Here is a 14,799-nt window from a genome sequence, read left to right on the forward strand (position 1 = left end):
AGGAATTTTTTCTTGTAAAAATCAGTTAACATTTTTTCCCTTAAGAAACGAGCAAATAAATAGTTTTGAGAGGTTTCTGCAACCATTTAAGTCACCTTTAGAAAAATAAATAGATGCATCTTATAACAAAATTTTGCAAGCTTCTACTTTTTAATCTGGATGGTTGCATTTTGTGATTTAAAAATATTTTAATATGAGCCTAGAAATTAACATTTAAAAGTGGTCTCTGTATAAGCACTGCAACTGCATTTTCATAACATTTTAACAGATTAAGGGATAAACTCTGGTGAAGACAATGAAGGAACCTTATCAAATGAGCATTTCGCATAGACTTACCGTAGACTGGAATTAAGCCGTGCTAACGAATCCTGCCTCATTTGCATGGCCAAAACCTAATCCTAATGAAACTTCATGGTAGATAACTAACATGTTTTCTTCACGGTAATATTAGTTTGGTAATAAAACTGTGCCGGGTAACGATTCAGAATAACTGTGTCACAAATCGTGCATCTTTGTGATCCATGGAAGAGCATCCCAGGTAGAACCAAGTTATGTTTATGAATCAAGAGCTTAATGCAACTGTAGCCAAACCCAAATTCATCTGGCTTTCCTAGAGAGATATATTAGAGGATGGATTTGAGTTATGTTAATGAATCTGGATTTATTAGCAGGGATCACATCTGATCCCTATGTAACACCACAGGAGATTCATCAGCCACACTTTATTAAACTAAAAAGAAACCCCTTAAATCCAGAAATTAAAAGACTATAAATTACTCCTCTATTACTGTAATAACTGAAACAAACTAACATGATGCATTCAAATCCCACTCTCAGCCCACAGAGTACTTCAAAGAGGCAAAACTCTCCGATGTATTGAAATCAGATACTACGAACATGTGAGGACAGATCCTGAAAGTTTGTTGTGTGATTGTGCCCACCTTGCACACATCTATTTATGTATAAATGACATTTTCTTAAAGTTTCCGTGGCAGTTAGAAGCAGAAGCCCATCACTAAGGCACATCATGATTTCATCTAACGAAGGCTGCCTTGCAGTAAGCGACATTTCACTGAACATTTCTGCGCGCATCTAAAACATAAGAACTTAATTCATAAAATCTCCTCCTCTTCAGACACAGGCCCAGCTGGTGTTTAACTCTTGTGTCTGCTTTAGTTTTTCCTGGCTGGGGTCAATCTCTTGGCTCAAGACAGACAAGTTTAATACATGCTAGCAACACCCCTTGCCATTTTTTGACACACCACTGGAAAACTCACACTCCAGAGATTGACAGGGGCTGCTGGCAAAATGCCTCTTTCTAGTCAATTTGCATGTGCAGTTGTGGGTTTCACACATAATAATTTGGGAGTGCGTAAATTTTTAAAGCATTATTCCAGACAATATTTGAAAACATGGCTTTGCGTGATTATTAGTGGTCAGAATGCTACTGCCTTCAAGTTAACTACCAGTTTCTTTGCAAAATGTTTACTCCTTGGATAAACTAACAAACACATTTTATCAAAGAAATTTTTTAAGGATATGTGAAAGTGATGGCTGACCAACTTAGCAAGAAATTCGAGTAGGAAAAAAAAATCACAGGTTCAAAGCATTGTTCACTGGCAGGTATTTTATATTGTTAAAAATGTATTTTGTCGGCAAGTTAGAAAAATAATGAGAGAAGACAGCAGAAAGTATTCCAGCCTATCCTAGAAAACAAATTAGTCAGCACAGCATCTGAAGTTCCTATTTTGGATTCTAAAGTATAAAACTGTTTCAACAGTCTTTTCTTAAAAAGAAATGGAGTTGTGCAGCATGTTGATCTGCAATGTGCCTGGTGAGTGCCCACATTAAATGGAGGGGCTTCTACCACATGTGTACCAAAGCAGAAAAATTGAAGGAGTAGCCAGATAGCACAGAGATAGGTGTAACCCTGTGTTGATTTTTTCTTTACAGTTCAGCAGGTAAGTTTTACAGTGTAAGCTACAGCAGTGAAACCCTATCTTTTTCCAACGCGCTTATTAACTGAGAATGAAAAAAATCATCAGTGAATTTTTACTTTTTACTCCAAAAAAGTACATAAGACTGAACACACCTTTAATAAGTCCCTTTTCTTGCAATGTTTTCAAGGAGGGTCTTCGGGAGATGAACTTCTTTAATCTGCTTTTAACTCGGTTTCTGTCATTTGTGTCAGAGGCACTGTAGTTCAGTCTGAAAACTAAAGGAAATCAAAAGAAAAAGCTTCAGTGAAACGGTATTTTTAAACTAATAGTAGCTTTCTCAAATATCCTTAGAAAATAATGGCCATAGCCACCCTAGTAAAATCATGTGGTAGGTCAGCAGCATAGCTGGTCGGCCAGTAGAAAACTTGTGGTTAATACTTTTGTGAATAAACATGATGAGTTCACAGTGCTGGTTGTTCACAGCATTGTATTATTTATTGCCCATAGGTATTTGAATGGTGACCAGTTTACTCATGAAATGTTCACAGATCTCACAAGTTTTACATGGATGATTTTTCAACTAAAATTCTGGGCTCAAAATGTGCTATGCACTATTAGCTGTATACTACTTGTTATGAGAAAGGACGGATGGTTACACCGCTAGTGAAGGACTGAATTCTCTTGCCAAGATGGATTAAGCGTTATATATATATTTAATGCAGTTATAGAAAACATGGCTATATGCCATGAAATGTGTGCAAGATGCATTAATTTATGGAAAGAAAAGTATTCCCGTCTTAATGATTCTATTTTATTATATTTAGGCATTTACCAAACTGAGAAACATTTTGAGCTCAATTTATTCCTGCTCTGTGTCAAAAAGACATAGAACCCAGCTGCAGAAAATCCCCTGGAGGAAGTTTCAAAGGCATAAATTTAACTTATTCTCTGCTGAGGTGCTTGCAGGGCACCATCATAGCTATCAAAACAGGCAGTATTTGTAGCAAGGAGAAACTCAGCATACCCCAAAAGCAGTGATGATGCTATGGGAAGACCTTCTCCAAAGGTTTCCCCGAAAAAGCAGATTTTTAAAAGTTTTCTAACAAATCACCTGAGCCTCACCACCCCCCTTGAATAACCCTTGTCCTGTGTCCTGAGCTCTCTCTCACCCTGCCCATTCCCCAGATGCTGAGCAGGGCATAATGGGGCAGCTGGAGCTGCACAGCAAGGACCTCCAGCTGAAGGAGGGGTGGGTTCTGATTTCTCAGGAAAGTAGATTTCCCTCTTCTCTTGATAATCAGTCAGTCAGACAATCAATCAATCAATCAATCATCCACCCACCCATCCACCCACCAAAAGACAACATTCTCCAGAAGCTGAACTTACAGGAGTTGGTTCATTGTCCCTTTGACAGAATTTCTAACCAGGACCCCAGATAATTTAGCTGCGGTTACAGAGGTGCTCCCTAATCTCACCTGTAATGCAGTGATCTTCATATAAAGGATCCAGGGAAAGAGAGAGAGCAAAAATAAAACTATGATCGATATGATTGAGCTATTTCATATCAAGAAGTTTTGCATAAGTTATAACCAGAACCAGAATGTTTAAAGGTGAGCAATTATAAAACAATGGCAAGCTAAAATAACTGGTTAAGCTACAGTAACAACCCTGGAATATTGTGGTTTACATTACAAATCTGATTTTAACAGCCAAACTTATAAAATGGTTTACGCTTTGCTGTTGTCAAGGGAGAAAAACTTGCCAAATTGTTCATTTTAAGTAAATAGAACATAGCCAATTAAGGAAAGCAATATTTAAACACATGCCTACACTGATCAGAGCATAGTTTGCTTCTGATTTCACTACTGATTTTAACAGAAGAGTGCTCCATTTTCCCACAGCACTAAAATGACCCCACACATACTTCCACAAACTAGTAATCACACAGGACAAATAAAAGGACACTTTACTGGAAAATACACAGCTTGGTACAATAATCCATCACTTATGAAAAATAGAAATCACATTTTTTAATGGTAGCATTCTTGGAGTGATGTATCATAGAATATGAAGATTAGCATTCAATTGATGGTTGGTGCTTTTTTAACATTATAGTGCAGGACTTTTTGTTCAAAATTGAGCAATCCTTGGCAGGGACAAGCTAAAATTCCAAGTCACTTGGCTGTGCTATAAAAAGAACAACAAATGGATGTTTCTAATTCTGCATCTTAATGGTGCTTCGAAACAGTGAAGTGAATTGTATTTCATTTGGGGACTCTCTTGTTGCTGAGGGTCATTCTGTCCATAGCAATTCATATTTAGGTTTGCTTTTTCCTGACTTACAGTGAAGCTTCCCCAGTGCAAATGATTCAGGAGTGAAAACATCTCTGAAGTCACTTGAGATGCCTGCCACACTTCGTGGCCTGCGGGACTCTGAGGCGTGTTATGCCCACTTGAGCTACACATTTAGCTCTGAGTATACCCCAGCTTTATTAAGATATTCTAACTGAAGTGAACGTGGGCATACTGTGAACGGTGGGGTAGCAGTGTAAAGGTCCTCTGTTTAGAAAGATACATTAACCCAGCTGGAAGTTTCATACCTGAAACAGCAATTATGGTGTTAAAACTACATCTAGAGGTAGGAATAATTATTGTCAGGGATACTATTGTGTGTTCTAGGTTGAGTTGTATAGCTCATGGTTAAAACCAGCAGTAAAGCTGATGTTGATGAATTTCTTATTTTATTCTATTAAACATGGGTGAGTCACCAGAGGGAAACTCCAAGCCTCCCAGAAATTCAAGGGTTTAGATAGCATGTTCCAAAACCAAGCTCAGCCAGAAATATTCTTGTTGGGATCTCATTTAGAAGTATTCTTTCTCTTGCCAAACCATTCTTCTCGCGATATCCCCACATTAAAATGACCTTGCTATTATATTTGGAAATACAAAGAGGACCAAATGTTACTTCCAAGAGGGAAAGAGAAAAAAAGAAAAAAATAAAAAGAGTGAGTTATAAAATAAAAAACCACAACAAATATTTTTTTGGAATACCTTCCTTTTAAAATTTTAGGTTCTGGATTTGGCCAGAAAAATCCTAAATGAAAGAGAGCTGGCAAACGTTAAACAACACAAAAAGTGGACAGCAGTTCCATACAGAAGTAAAACAGGATACTTAAGGACCCAAGTATAAATTAATAGGAAGTAAAACCTACTGCTTGTTCTGCTGTCTCTTCCCTGGCATAAACTGTATAGGTGTGCCATTTGATTCCTTGTACTGAATAAACTCATATCCTGTTTCTGAAGATGCTCACACTGGCATATCCACATAAATGCTCCAATACCAACACAGACCAGAAGGGTACTGCCCTTCCCTTGGCACAGACTCTTAGATTGAGTATTTCTTCTATTGCACTAAAAGCTTCTGTGACAGAAAAAGGAAACACGTGCTTGCTCTTGTTGGGCCAGTGGCCATTAGAGTACACAGAGATGGGAACACAACAAAGTCCACTATTATGCTAAATTTCTTCTGCTAGTGCAAAAGGGTACAAGGACATTTCAACCCAACAGCAAAAATATAACCTGAATACTGGCTGACTTTCACTACTGGCTGGAAAGAAAGTTGTACCCTCAGATCTGGAAAAGCATTTCTGGATGACTTTGGTCACTTTATTAGGTCTCTATTCCACAGGTGGAAAAGAGATGAAGAGACAAATGGGGGGGGGGGGGGGGGGGGGAAGTCAAGACCTTTACCTCAAACAGTTTGTTCCACAATTAAGATACATGAAATCACAACATCTTATCACATCAGGGAAGTGTAATATAGATTGGGTACAAAAAAGAAAATAGTATGAACACATTGTTAGACTTAAAAGAAAGAACATATCTTTGGCTCTTAATGTTGGGCAGCACTGTACTAACATTAGCTGAATTAGGGAGGATAGCTTAGGCTAAATTCTCTGGAAAAGAATTCCACCAAGAAAAAACTGACCAGTCTGTCTTGGGGCCTGTGTAAGTCTTCTGAATACTTATTCAACACGACAACTCTAGCCTGAATGTCCCTAATAACGCATAAATATAACAGGAGTATCATGTAAAACCGCAAACTGAAGGCTGTAAAAGGGATTTTGCACAAGAAAACAGGTGGAAGGAATGAATTAATGCATTACCTCCAAATCACACAGTTCTGCAGAAGTAGTTCTGTCAGAGTCAATGGAAGTTTTGAGATATACAGATAGGGAATCACCTGCTATATTTTCATACACTATATTGTATATATGATGCAATGAGAGTAAACGTAATTTAAGCAGGGTTAAGCAGTGGCTAACATATTTGCAAGGTGAAGGTGCAAAAACTTTTCTCTGTTTTTTTTCATGAGCACGACTAAAAGAACCAGATAAGGCTCTACCTTTTTCAGAGCAACAATCACATTTTTATGATTACTTCCTGTGAATTTAGTCATGTACCTAGACAATATATTTCAGACTGTTTTTCCTGGGTGTGATGTTCTGGGCAGAGCCTGAATGGTTCAGGAAGTAAAATGTTTTAATATGTTCTAAACAGCTCCATGTTTTATTGGCAAGATTTGGAACTCCATGTAGCAGGATCTGACATTCATTCCAATGCCTTTTATTTCAGTCTTAATTTACAAAACATTTATACATAATCCCAAGGGTCTACCTATGATTAATTCCTGCCAGGTACAGTGTATCTGAACACTTCTAACATGTTGAAAGCATTGGTTTTTGAAGAACTATCCATTAATGACTTTCTGAACTGTGACAATGGATATTGACAGTGCTTGTCAGACTAAAGCACTATTGATTGTCTCATATCATGTGTATTGCAAAACCAATTTCTTCCAAGTACCTCTTCCTAACTGAAATACATTATTATGATACCTATCTGTTTAATATAACACCCAAAATTATAGTATGTAATTCATTTGGATGGAAAGGGCTCATAGAGAAGGAAGAGCTGCAGTGGGACTGGATAAAGCTTTAAGAGTTTCAAAGAGCTTTATATTCTTACTTTCTCTTCCATTAGCCTTGTTCTGCAGGAAAAAAACCCACAACTACTCTGGGCCATGCAAATTTTTTTTGTAATACTCTTGAGGACTTTAAAATTTCAAGAAGTTCTTAGAAACGGAGGTGACTTGTAGTATAATGATAACACTTATAAACTGAGATTTAGTAGTTCTTTCCCAAGGAATACTGAAAGTGACAAGCTTGGCCATTCAAAATACAGTATCTACTGATGAAAATCTTAGCTGCAACTTTATTCAAATACATATAAACAGATCCATGGGTTTAACCGTGATCTCTGATGTCTTAAAATAATCATTTTTTTATGTGTTTCACAGACTCACATCCAGAGTCTTCAGCAGCATCATGCAGGACTGAATCAAAGCTGAGATGGTAAAAGGGGAGGCAGAAGTAGGTCTCTATGACTTTGGATAATGAAAGTGCCAGTCTAACAGCAGTGCTGTCACATATGTGCAAAAATATTAATTTAAAGAAATTAATTAGTTAATTAATTTCAAGTAATGGGAATGCTTAATTGCTAAGTGTCTCATCCTTCTGAAGAAATGTATCTTAACATGCAGAGGCGTGTGACTATGCCTATGTTCCAGGAGACACTGTAATTTAAGAATATATAATGAGTCATGACTTCAAGTTTTATTGGGTTTCACTGGAATTCAGAATCCAAAATTTCTTCAGATTTTTTTGGCCTGCAGCAGATGTGAAACTACTGCTAGTCCTTTACAGAAGGAGCAGCATGCATTATTGCTCGTATAAATGGCCAGATTTTCAAGCAGCACCAAAGTTTTGAGAGTGACAAAACCAAGTCCCTGCCTCCTTTTCTTTGTGATGCTCTGAGATGGAGTCAATAAAGTCTGTTCACTAAGGATAAAGAATTCACTTCACCTACTTTATTGAGCAAATGACTCTTGTCAGTCATCCTATTTTATCCCCTAGTGAAATTCCTGGGCAGGTCTCATGAGTTATCCCCACACTATAATTACTCTATCTTTTTTATAAAAGAGTAAAATGAGAGGCAGATACATGGTCTGTTTGAAGGCACTACACAAATGATTGGTTGGAAAAATGCAGGAATCAGGCATTACCCCTAATTCCTATGATTATGATAAGCTTTAAAATTACATATTTTTATAACTACAGAGCATAGACCCAGGAACTGACGCACCAGGTGACAGAACAGGGACCACCAGCCAGAAGATGCTTGGAAGATTTTGGTTGCATGGGCAACAAAGGACATGAAGTCATTCAGTTTTATGGTCTTAAAACAGGTATTTGCCACAGCAAGTATGTCAGCATTTAAAAATGTTTATGGAGCAAGCCTGGAAATAAACAATAAGGAAAAGAAAACAGTGATTATATAGCACAAATAACTTTTCTGTAATATGACAGCCTAACAACTTAAGTGCTCAGTAGTGTCATTACACTTTGTGAAATTTGTGTGCATTAGCAGTAAAGATTGAATAATATGACTGTATAATTAATATTTTGCATCATGCCTTTATGCATATAAACTTCTAAAAAAATTTGTCCCCCACTAATAACAAATGGAAATAAATGAATAGTGTGTTAAATAGCACTACACGCTTACACCGTGAAACAAATGGGCACTCCCCACACAGCTTTTCTCGGTGGTATTTGTACCATAAATATTTCAAAATGTAAAGCAATATTTCTGAGAATGTGTTGGATTTGTAATGGGAGATCATACCAAACTAACCTGATGTCTTTCTTTAATAAAATAAGTAGAGGTTTATAGAAAAGAAAAATACAATAGACCAAATCTATCTGGACCTTAGTTGTGCATTTGATATGATGCTAAATGGGAAATTATTAGTTAAACTAGAGAAGATGTAGAGAATTAAAACAATAACTGTGAAGTGACTAAATAAGGTATTAAACAAGTTTTGTTGAAAGGAGGACTACCGTATTGAAGGAAAGCTACCAGTGCAAGTCCTTAAATATTCTTGGAACAGATCTCGGCGTTTTTGTTAATGACTTCAACAGAGAAAGTAGGAGCATTCAAAAAATACTTGTTGGTGACTCAAGGCCAGGAAGCATCACCAGCTGAGACAAGAATCGGTATATCAGACAAAAACGTAGTGACTTGGAGACTGAAGCTGAAGAAAACAGATTAGACCTAATACTACCGAATGCGTGGTTAGAGAAGGATTAATACAAAATACTTCTCTCTCCTGAGTGTGCAACCTTGGACATCTGTGTGTGAGGTGGAAATGCATGCCAGAAGAGGTGCAGGCAGGGGCGATGTGAAGCGCCAGGAGAATGGGGCTGCTGAGCTTTGGAAAGCAGGAGGGGAGCTTGACATGCCTGGCCAGCTAGCAAATTGCTGGGAAAGGCTGCGATTGTTCTCCATGAATTTGCTGGTGGGGGTGGGAAAAGGAGCAGGAGAGGAGAAGAGGACAGCAGGGAGGGAGAAGAGCTGTTTAAAGCAAAGAACAATGTTGGCACAAGAATAGATGAGTATGAACTGGCCGTAATAAGAAGTTCTAAAACACCCTTTCAAAGAAGTCGTGGTGGCAAATAAAACTAAAGGAATTTAAGATGAGGCTTAATAAATTTATGAAAGGGGACACAGAACACGGTACCTTTTGACAGGAAGGACTGGACTGTATCACCCAGGACACGCCAAGCCTTTCTTTCCACAATTTTTTTTTTTGGTATTGTCACAATATTAGAAATGCTACACACACTTCACTTGAATATAAAAACCACACTGCCAGAAATCAATGAGCTCGTTTTATTCATACAGTATGACCAGTTTATGTTCATCTAATGTAAAACATGTGGGACTTGGATGAAATCTGCTGCAGTACACAAAGTTAGAGTATTCAGGCTCTAGGAAGCAAGAGTACAGCGTGCTTGGGAAGGGGAAACGGGTCTCCCCAAGCTCATGTCAGAGATTAGGACCCTTGACACAGTCCCTCCGCCAAAAGTAGTTGCAGCTCTTTATCCCCCTGGAACTGAGGAGGGTAGTTCTGTACGAGCACAAATTTCCAGTGACTTGTCTCACCTCGACCCTCCTTCAGTAGATGTTTTCTGAAAATTCTCAGGTAAAGAGTGATCTAATTACAGATTAATCTGGGTAAAAAGCAGGAGCATGATGGAGGAGCTTTTTGCATTTGGTGTACTTCTCTCCTTTAGAGAAGGTTGCTAAAATTCCCAGGAAAATAATAACTTGGATTGTCTAACACATAGGACTGCAATAGTGGTCCTTGCCCTTCACTACCTGGGTGACTCAGCGCTGCCTTGTTCCAGGGTTTTTAGCCATACAGTCTCATCCCACTCATATAAGACATGATAGTTAGTTATGGGAAAACCAGCAATATTTGAATTAATGACTTTTGAGATTGACATAGATAATATAAAAATATTATTTAAGCAGACTTCCCAAAATAAAGTAAACACATAATTAAAGTTTGAGGAAGACAGGGCAGGGAACTGAGGAGTATCTCCAGATCAAGTTGAACAAGTAATTTACAAGTAACGCATTCAGGGCTTTTTAAGAATATCCAGGGTTTTTTTTCATCTGTTGTGGAATAGATGCCAATAACTTTCAAGTCTTTAAGGTTACCTCCTGACTGAGTCGGTCTGAACAAGCCCCTTTTCAACCATTTGCAAATAATATGAATAGTCATCGCTTATACTAAATTGCTCTGACAAAAGGACAAGAATATTATACAGCTGATTTTTCTACCAGGAGCACCAGATAGATTGTTATGCCAAAAGAAAACCTTCCTGAGTGGCTGGGTACTGCCAGTCATGTGTGCACTTCTAACTTCAAACTTACATATAATCCTGTCTTATGCTTTGGAAAACAAATTACCTGTAGAGAACAAGGGCAATTGATTATTAGTATTATTAGCATTTATATCACCCTTGTTAAAAGTCATACAAATAGTTCACATGTTTAAATGCAGATATGTGCTTGGATACCTTGTTGAACCTTTTATTCAGATACAGTCTTATGGGACTTTTACAGAAAGAATGTCATACTAAAGAATTTTCTTTTTATTGAAACTGTTATCAATTACATTTTATACTTCTAAATTCAAAAAGTAAATTATTTGTAAATTTAATTTTATTCCCATTGCACTCAACCCCCAATTATATTCATAACCTTATGGGTTTTGACCCAGTGATGAACTTCTAGTGCTTCTCATACAATAAAGGATAGAATTAATTTGTAGTGCATAGGTTATGAAAACCAACATGATAAAATTATTTCCAATGAGAAACAGTAGTGATAATCATCTGTATATTTGTTGTTTTGAACCACAAGTTCCAGCGTATTTTTCTCTTTTAATACAGCAAGTTTAGTATTTCCCAGTGAATGTAGATGTGATAGTTTATAAAGGAGAAAGGCACAGCCATTATCTTTAAGGTAATCAAAAAATATCTAGCCAAAGATCTGAAATCCATTTGCTCTACTCTGTTTGTATGTTGAATCTACTTTATCAAATTATCTCCACCTCAATTAAATCATTAGAGTAAGTATAACTGAAGAAAAGTTCACCCATGAGCTCATTTTTAAAAATAACAAGTCAACATATTTAAGAATCCTTTTTACTTCTTACCTTACGTGGAAGTTCTGGTGGGAATCTCCAGCATCTATAGTCACATAAATCTAAACCTTAGGCAAAGTGACCTTTACTGCCATCAGCTTCATCTTGTGTTTTTATGGAAATTATTTCCGTTTGTTAAAACACAATTGATTGTCAAACTTTTCAGCAGTTGCAGCTCTCTGCTTACAAGGTAGTGTCAGAGTTGCACCGCGAGGCCACGGGAAAGACTGCCGCTGAAGGTGCTTTAGGAGCTGTGTAAAAGAAACATCAAAACGCAAAGCAGACCAAAAGGAGACTATAGCTTTTGTGTGAGCCTCCCCTATAGAGGCTGTTGGTGGGAGAAGGTGCCTTCTGAGGTGTCCTATGGATCAGCCTCTTTCTTGAACTGAGTTAGTGTGATTACAGGAGGAAAAGAAAAGCCCAGAGCGAAGCTGCTGGTATCTTTAGCCACGCGTTATAACAGTTTATGTTATAAATTTGACTGCTTGCCCTGAAAGCTCTGATCCCAGTGTGTTTAAGTAAGGCGTGGGCTTTTTTAGCCTTGACTTTGTCAGAAGTTGGTCTTCTAATAAAGATCAGGTCATACAGTTCAGTCGTGTGACTAGAAACTATAGCTAGAAAAAATTCATTGCCTTCTCTCTCCCTGGTGGTACGGAGTGCAGCGCTGGGCAGGGGCAGGGTGTCCAGGAGCAATGGCTCTGGCTCCCTGCTGCGCCCACCTGCTCTCCCTCCCATCTGACGGTGGTGCCTTCTCACTGCACGGGCAGCACCAGGGCAAGATCTGGGTTGGTACGACTAAGACATGAGTCTGAAGAGGACACAAAGACACGGTTATCCGAAGGCATGAGCATCTGGGATGCCAGAAATGAGCATTTCCTACACTCCTAGTGCAGCGGGTTTGCTGCAGCAGTAGCTGGGAGCCCAAGTCTGCCTGTTCCTTGTGTAGGGGCTCAGAGGGGGAGACCTCCAGAGACACTTGCAAGGCATGCGGTGACATTCAGTACTTCATTCAGTCTCCAGAACAGCTGCGCTGGAGCAAGCTGCCTGAGCAGGCAAATTATTACTATATATCACCATTTTCCCTGAAATAAAATCAGGTCACTCATCACAACAACTTCAGTTGAGACACTTCAGTCAGCTACATGTAGGGTTTGCATGGGTGCACTGACTCTATGTTTGACCAGCCATGGTTAAAATTCAGACAAAATGTTAAAAAGATACAATAGAAGACTGTTTTAGCTTTAAAATTAATGTTCCAGCTGACAAACTGCACAGGGGCTTAACCTACTTTAGAACATATTTAATAGCATAATTTAGTCTCTAAAAAGAAAAGCAAAATAACTAATGATGGACAAATTTAGAGGTCGAATCTAGTTCAGATAAACATTCAAAAGTTCAGATGTTTAACCAAACCTTATCTTGTCCATGAAAAGCCTCAACTGAAGAGCTCTATCAAATATAAGCAAAGCACAGAAGATTGTGGAAACTTTTCCTTACACAAGGAAAACTGTTATCAGGAACCAGCACCTTATTGCAACACTCACGTGTTAAGCAGTTAAGCGTCAAAGCAAAAGCAAAACATTTTCAAAAAACTGCTTCATGGAAGTAGTAGTATTTGGATGAAATCCAATACAGAGCAAAGAAAAGAATATTAAGAGGAAAGATAATACAAATGCAATTAGACTATCAACCAATAAAACTTAATCTATGTTTGATAGTTGAAACCTTCCAAGCTTAGAGAGAATAAGGAAACTGGAGATCAGAGGACTCTGCCTTTTGAAGTCTTGCTGTCCAGATCCAGGGGACCATTAACCAGCTGAGTATTGTAAAGCCATTATGAATATTCTGTCACTGAATTAGAAAGCTTTATTATTATGAATGACCTGTAACTTGAGCAGGGACAGCTACAGATGAATTCCAAGTAAACAATTGTTTGGAAAAGGTGAAGTCTGCTAACTTAGTTTGCTGGACAAAAACCCACAAAATAAAATATGTGTTCTCAACGAACATTTTCATTGTGGGTTATTAATAACAGAAAGTATAACTCTAATGGATCCACTCCATCCTTGCATTCACCAATTACAAATTATTTTTTAAAAAGTGTACCAGATGAGATGAGACCACTGCTGTGTCTTGCCTGGCGCTGTTTCTCATTCAGCAGGAAATATTTGCTACAGCACCCCAGAGGAAACAAAACTCAGACAAATGATGCAGCAAACCAATGGTGCTTCAGGATCCTTCCATTTTCTTTCCCCATGTCACCGCTTTGACTCCTCTCTGTTTAAGCCTGTCCCTCACCTTTTCTTCTGCCTCCATACTTCCCGTCACTTGGACAATGAACAGAAAAAATTTACTTTTCTCATAACTGAACCCCAAATTCAAACTATCAGATGCCCCAAATCTGAAACCTAGCAAGAGATTTTTTTAAGAAAGGCTTAAACTTTTAGTCCAAAAGTGGCTAATGTGTAACTTAGATTAGAGCGAAGTTGCAACAATAAATCAAGTATCCCACTATTTGTGCCTTAATATCAGTACTAGCCTTGATCAACCATAATCAATGATCTTCAGATAACATTGAATAACAATTCAGGCTTTACAGTGTTTTCAGTATATCTGCATTAATTTTTAGTTCTATCTTTTGATATTCATTCAAACACACTCACTGAAATACCTTCGTATGAAGACAGGAAGGCAGGAGCATTATTATTGAACCCTAAAATAATAATCTTTAGTTTTACATAGACAAGAATGATACTACACACACGTTTTCACACAAAGTATATACAAAGCTTATTTTTCTAGGAGCAGAACTTCTTAACTTCTTGGAAACCATAGCAATGAGACAAAGATTTTGGTTTAAGAAAATGTATCTACAGTTCCTACAGAGGACAAAGAATGATTTTGAGATCATCACCTGCACTGCTTAAATTCCAGCCAACTTTCTGGTCCTTCCAGCTATTTCTTGCCAAGACAAAACCTGGGTGCTGTTCAGGAGCCAGTTTACTCCAGAGAATCCTCCCAAAAGGTGTTATGAACAAGACAACACCAAGTTCCTTTGCCTTTGCTTTTTCTCTGTCCTTTAACTGTTATCCCAGAAGTCATTTTACCTTCAGCATAATATTGCACGTCTACGTATCAGACATATTCACTACAGTGTTTTAAAAGCACCAGGCTGGTGGGATGCATATAACCATCACTTTGTATCAGACACACACATTAAAAACACCAGGCATCACAAGA

At 37.9% G+C, this 14,799-nt stretch overlaps 1 protein-coding gene across 6 annotated transcripts in view; it reads right to left on the reverse strand.

Annotated features, from left to right (window-relative positions):
• The window catches only part of ARHGAP15 (Rho GTPase activating protein 15), a 348,344-nt gene that overhangs the window by 137,378 nt on the left and 196,167 nt on the right, over positions 1-14,799 (reverse strand). For all 6 annotated transcript variants that reach the window (XM_040603145.1, XM_040603147.1, XM_040603149.1 and 3 more), the window contains one exon: positions 2,093-2,215. In XM_040603145.1, the coding sequence (XP_040459079.1) occupies positions 2,093-2,215 (123 nt within the window). The remainder of the gene's footprint in view (positions 1-2,092; positions 2,216-14,799) is intronic.

This window comes from Falco naumanni, chromosome 8 (genome assembly GCF_017639655.2).
Source record: "Falco naumanni isolate bFalNau1 chromosome 8, bFalNau1.pat, whole genome shotgun sequence".
In the NCBI taxonomy this organism is placed as follows: Eukaryota; Metazoa; Chordata; class Aves; order Falconiformes; family Falconidae; genus Falco; species Falco naumanni.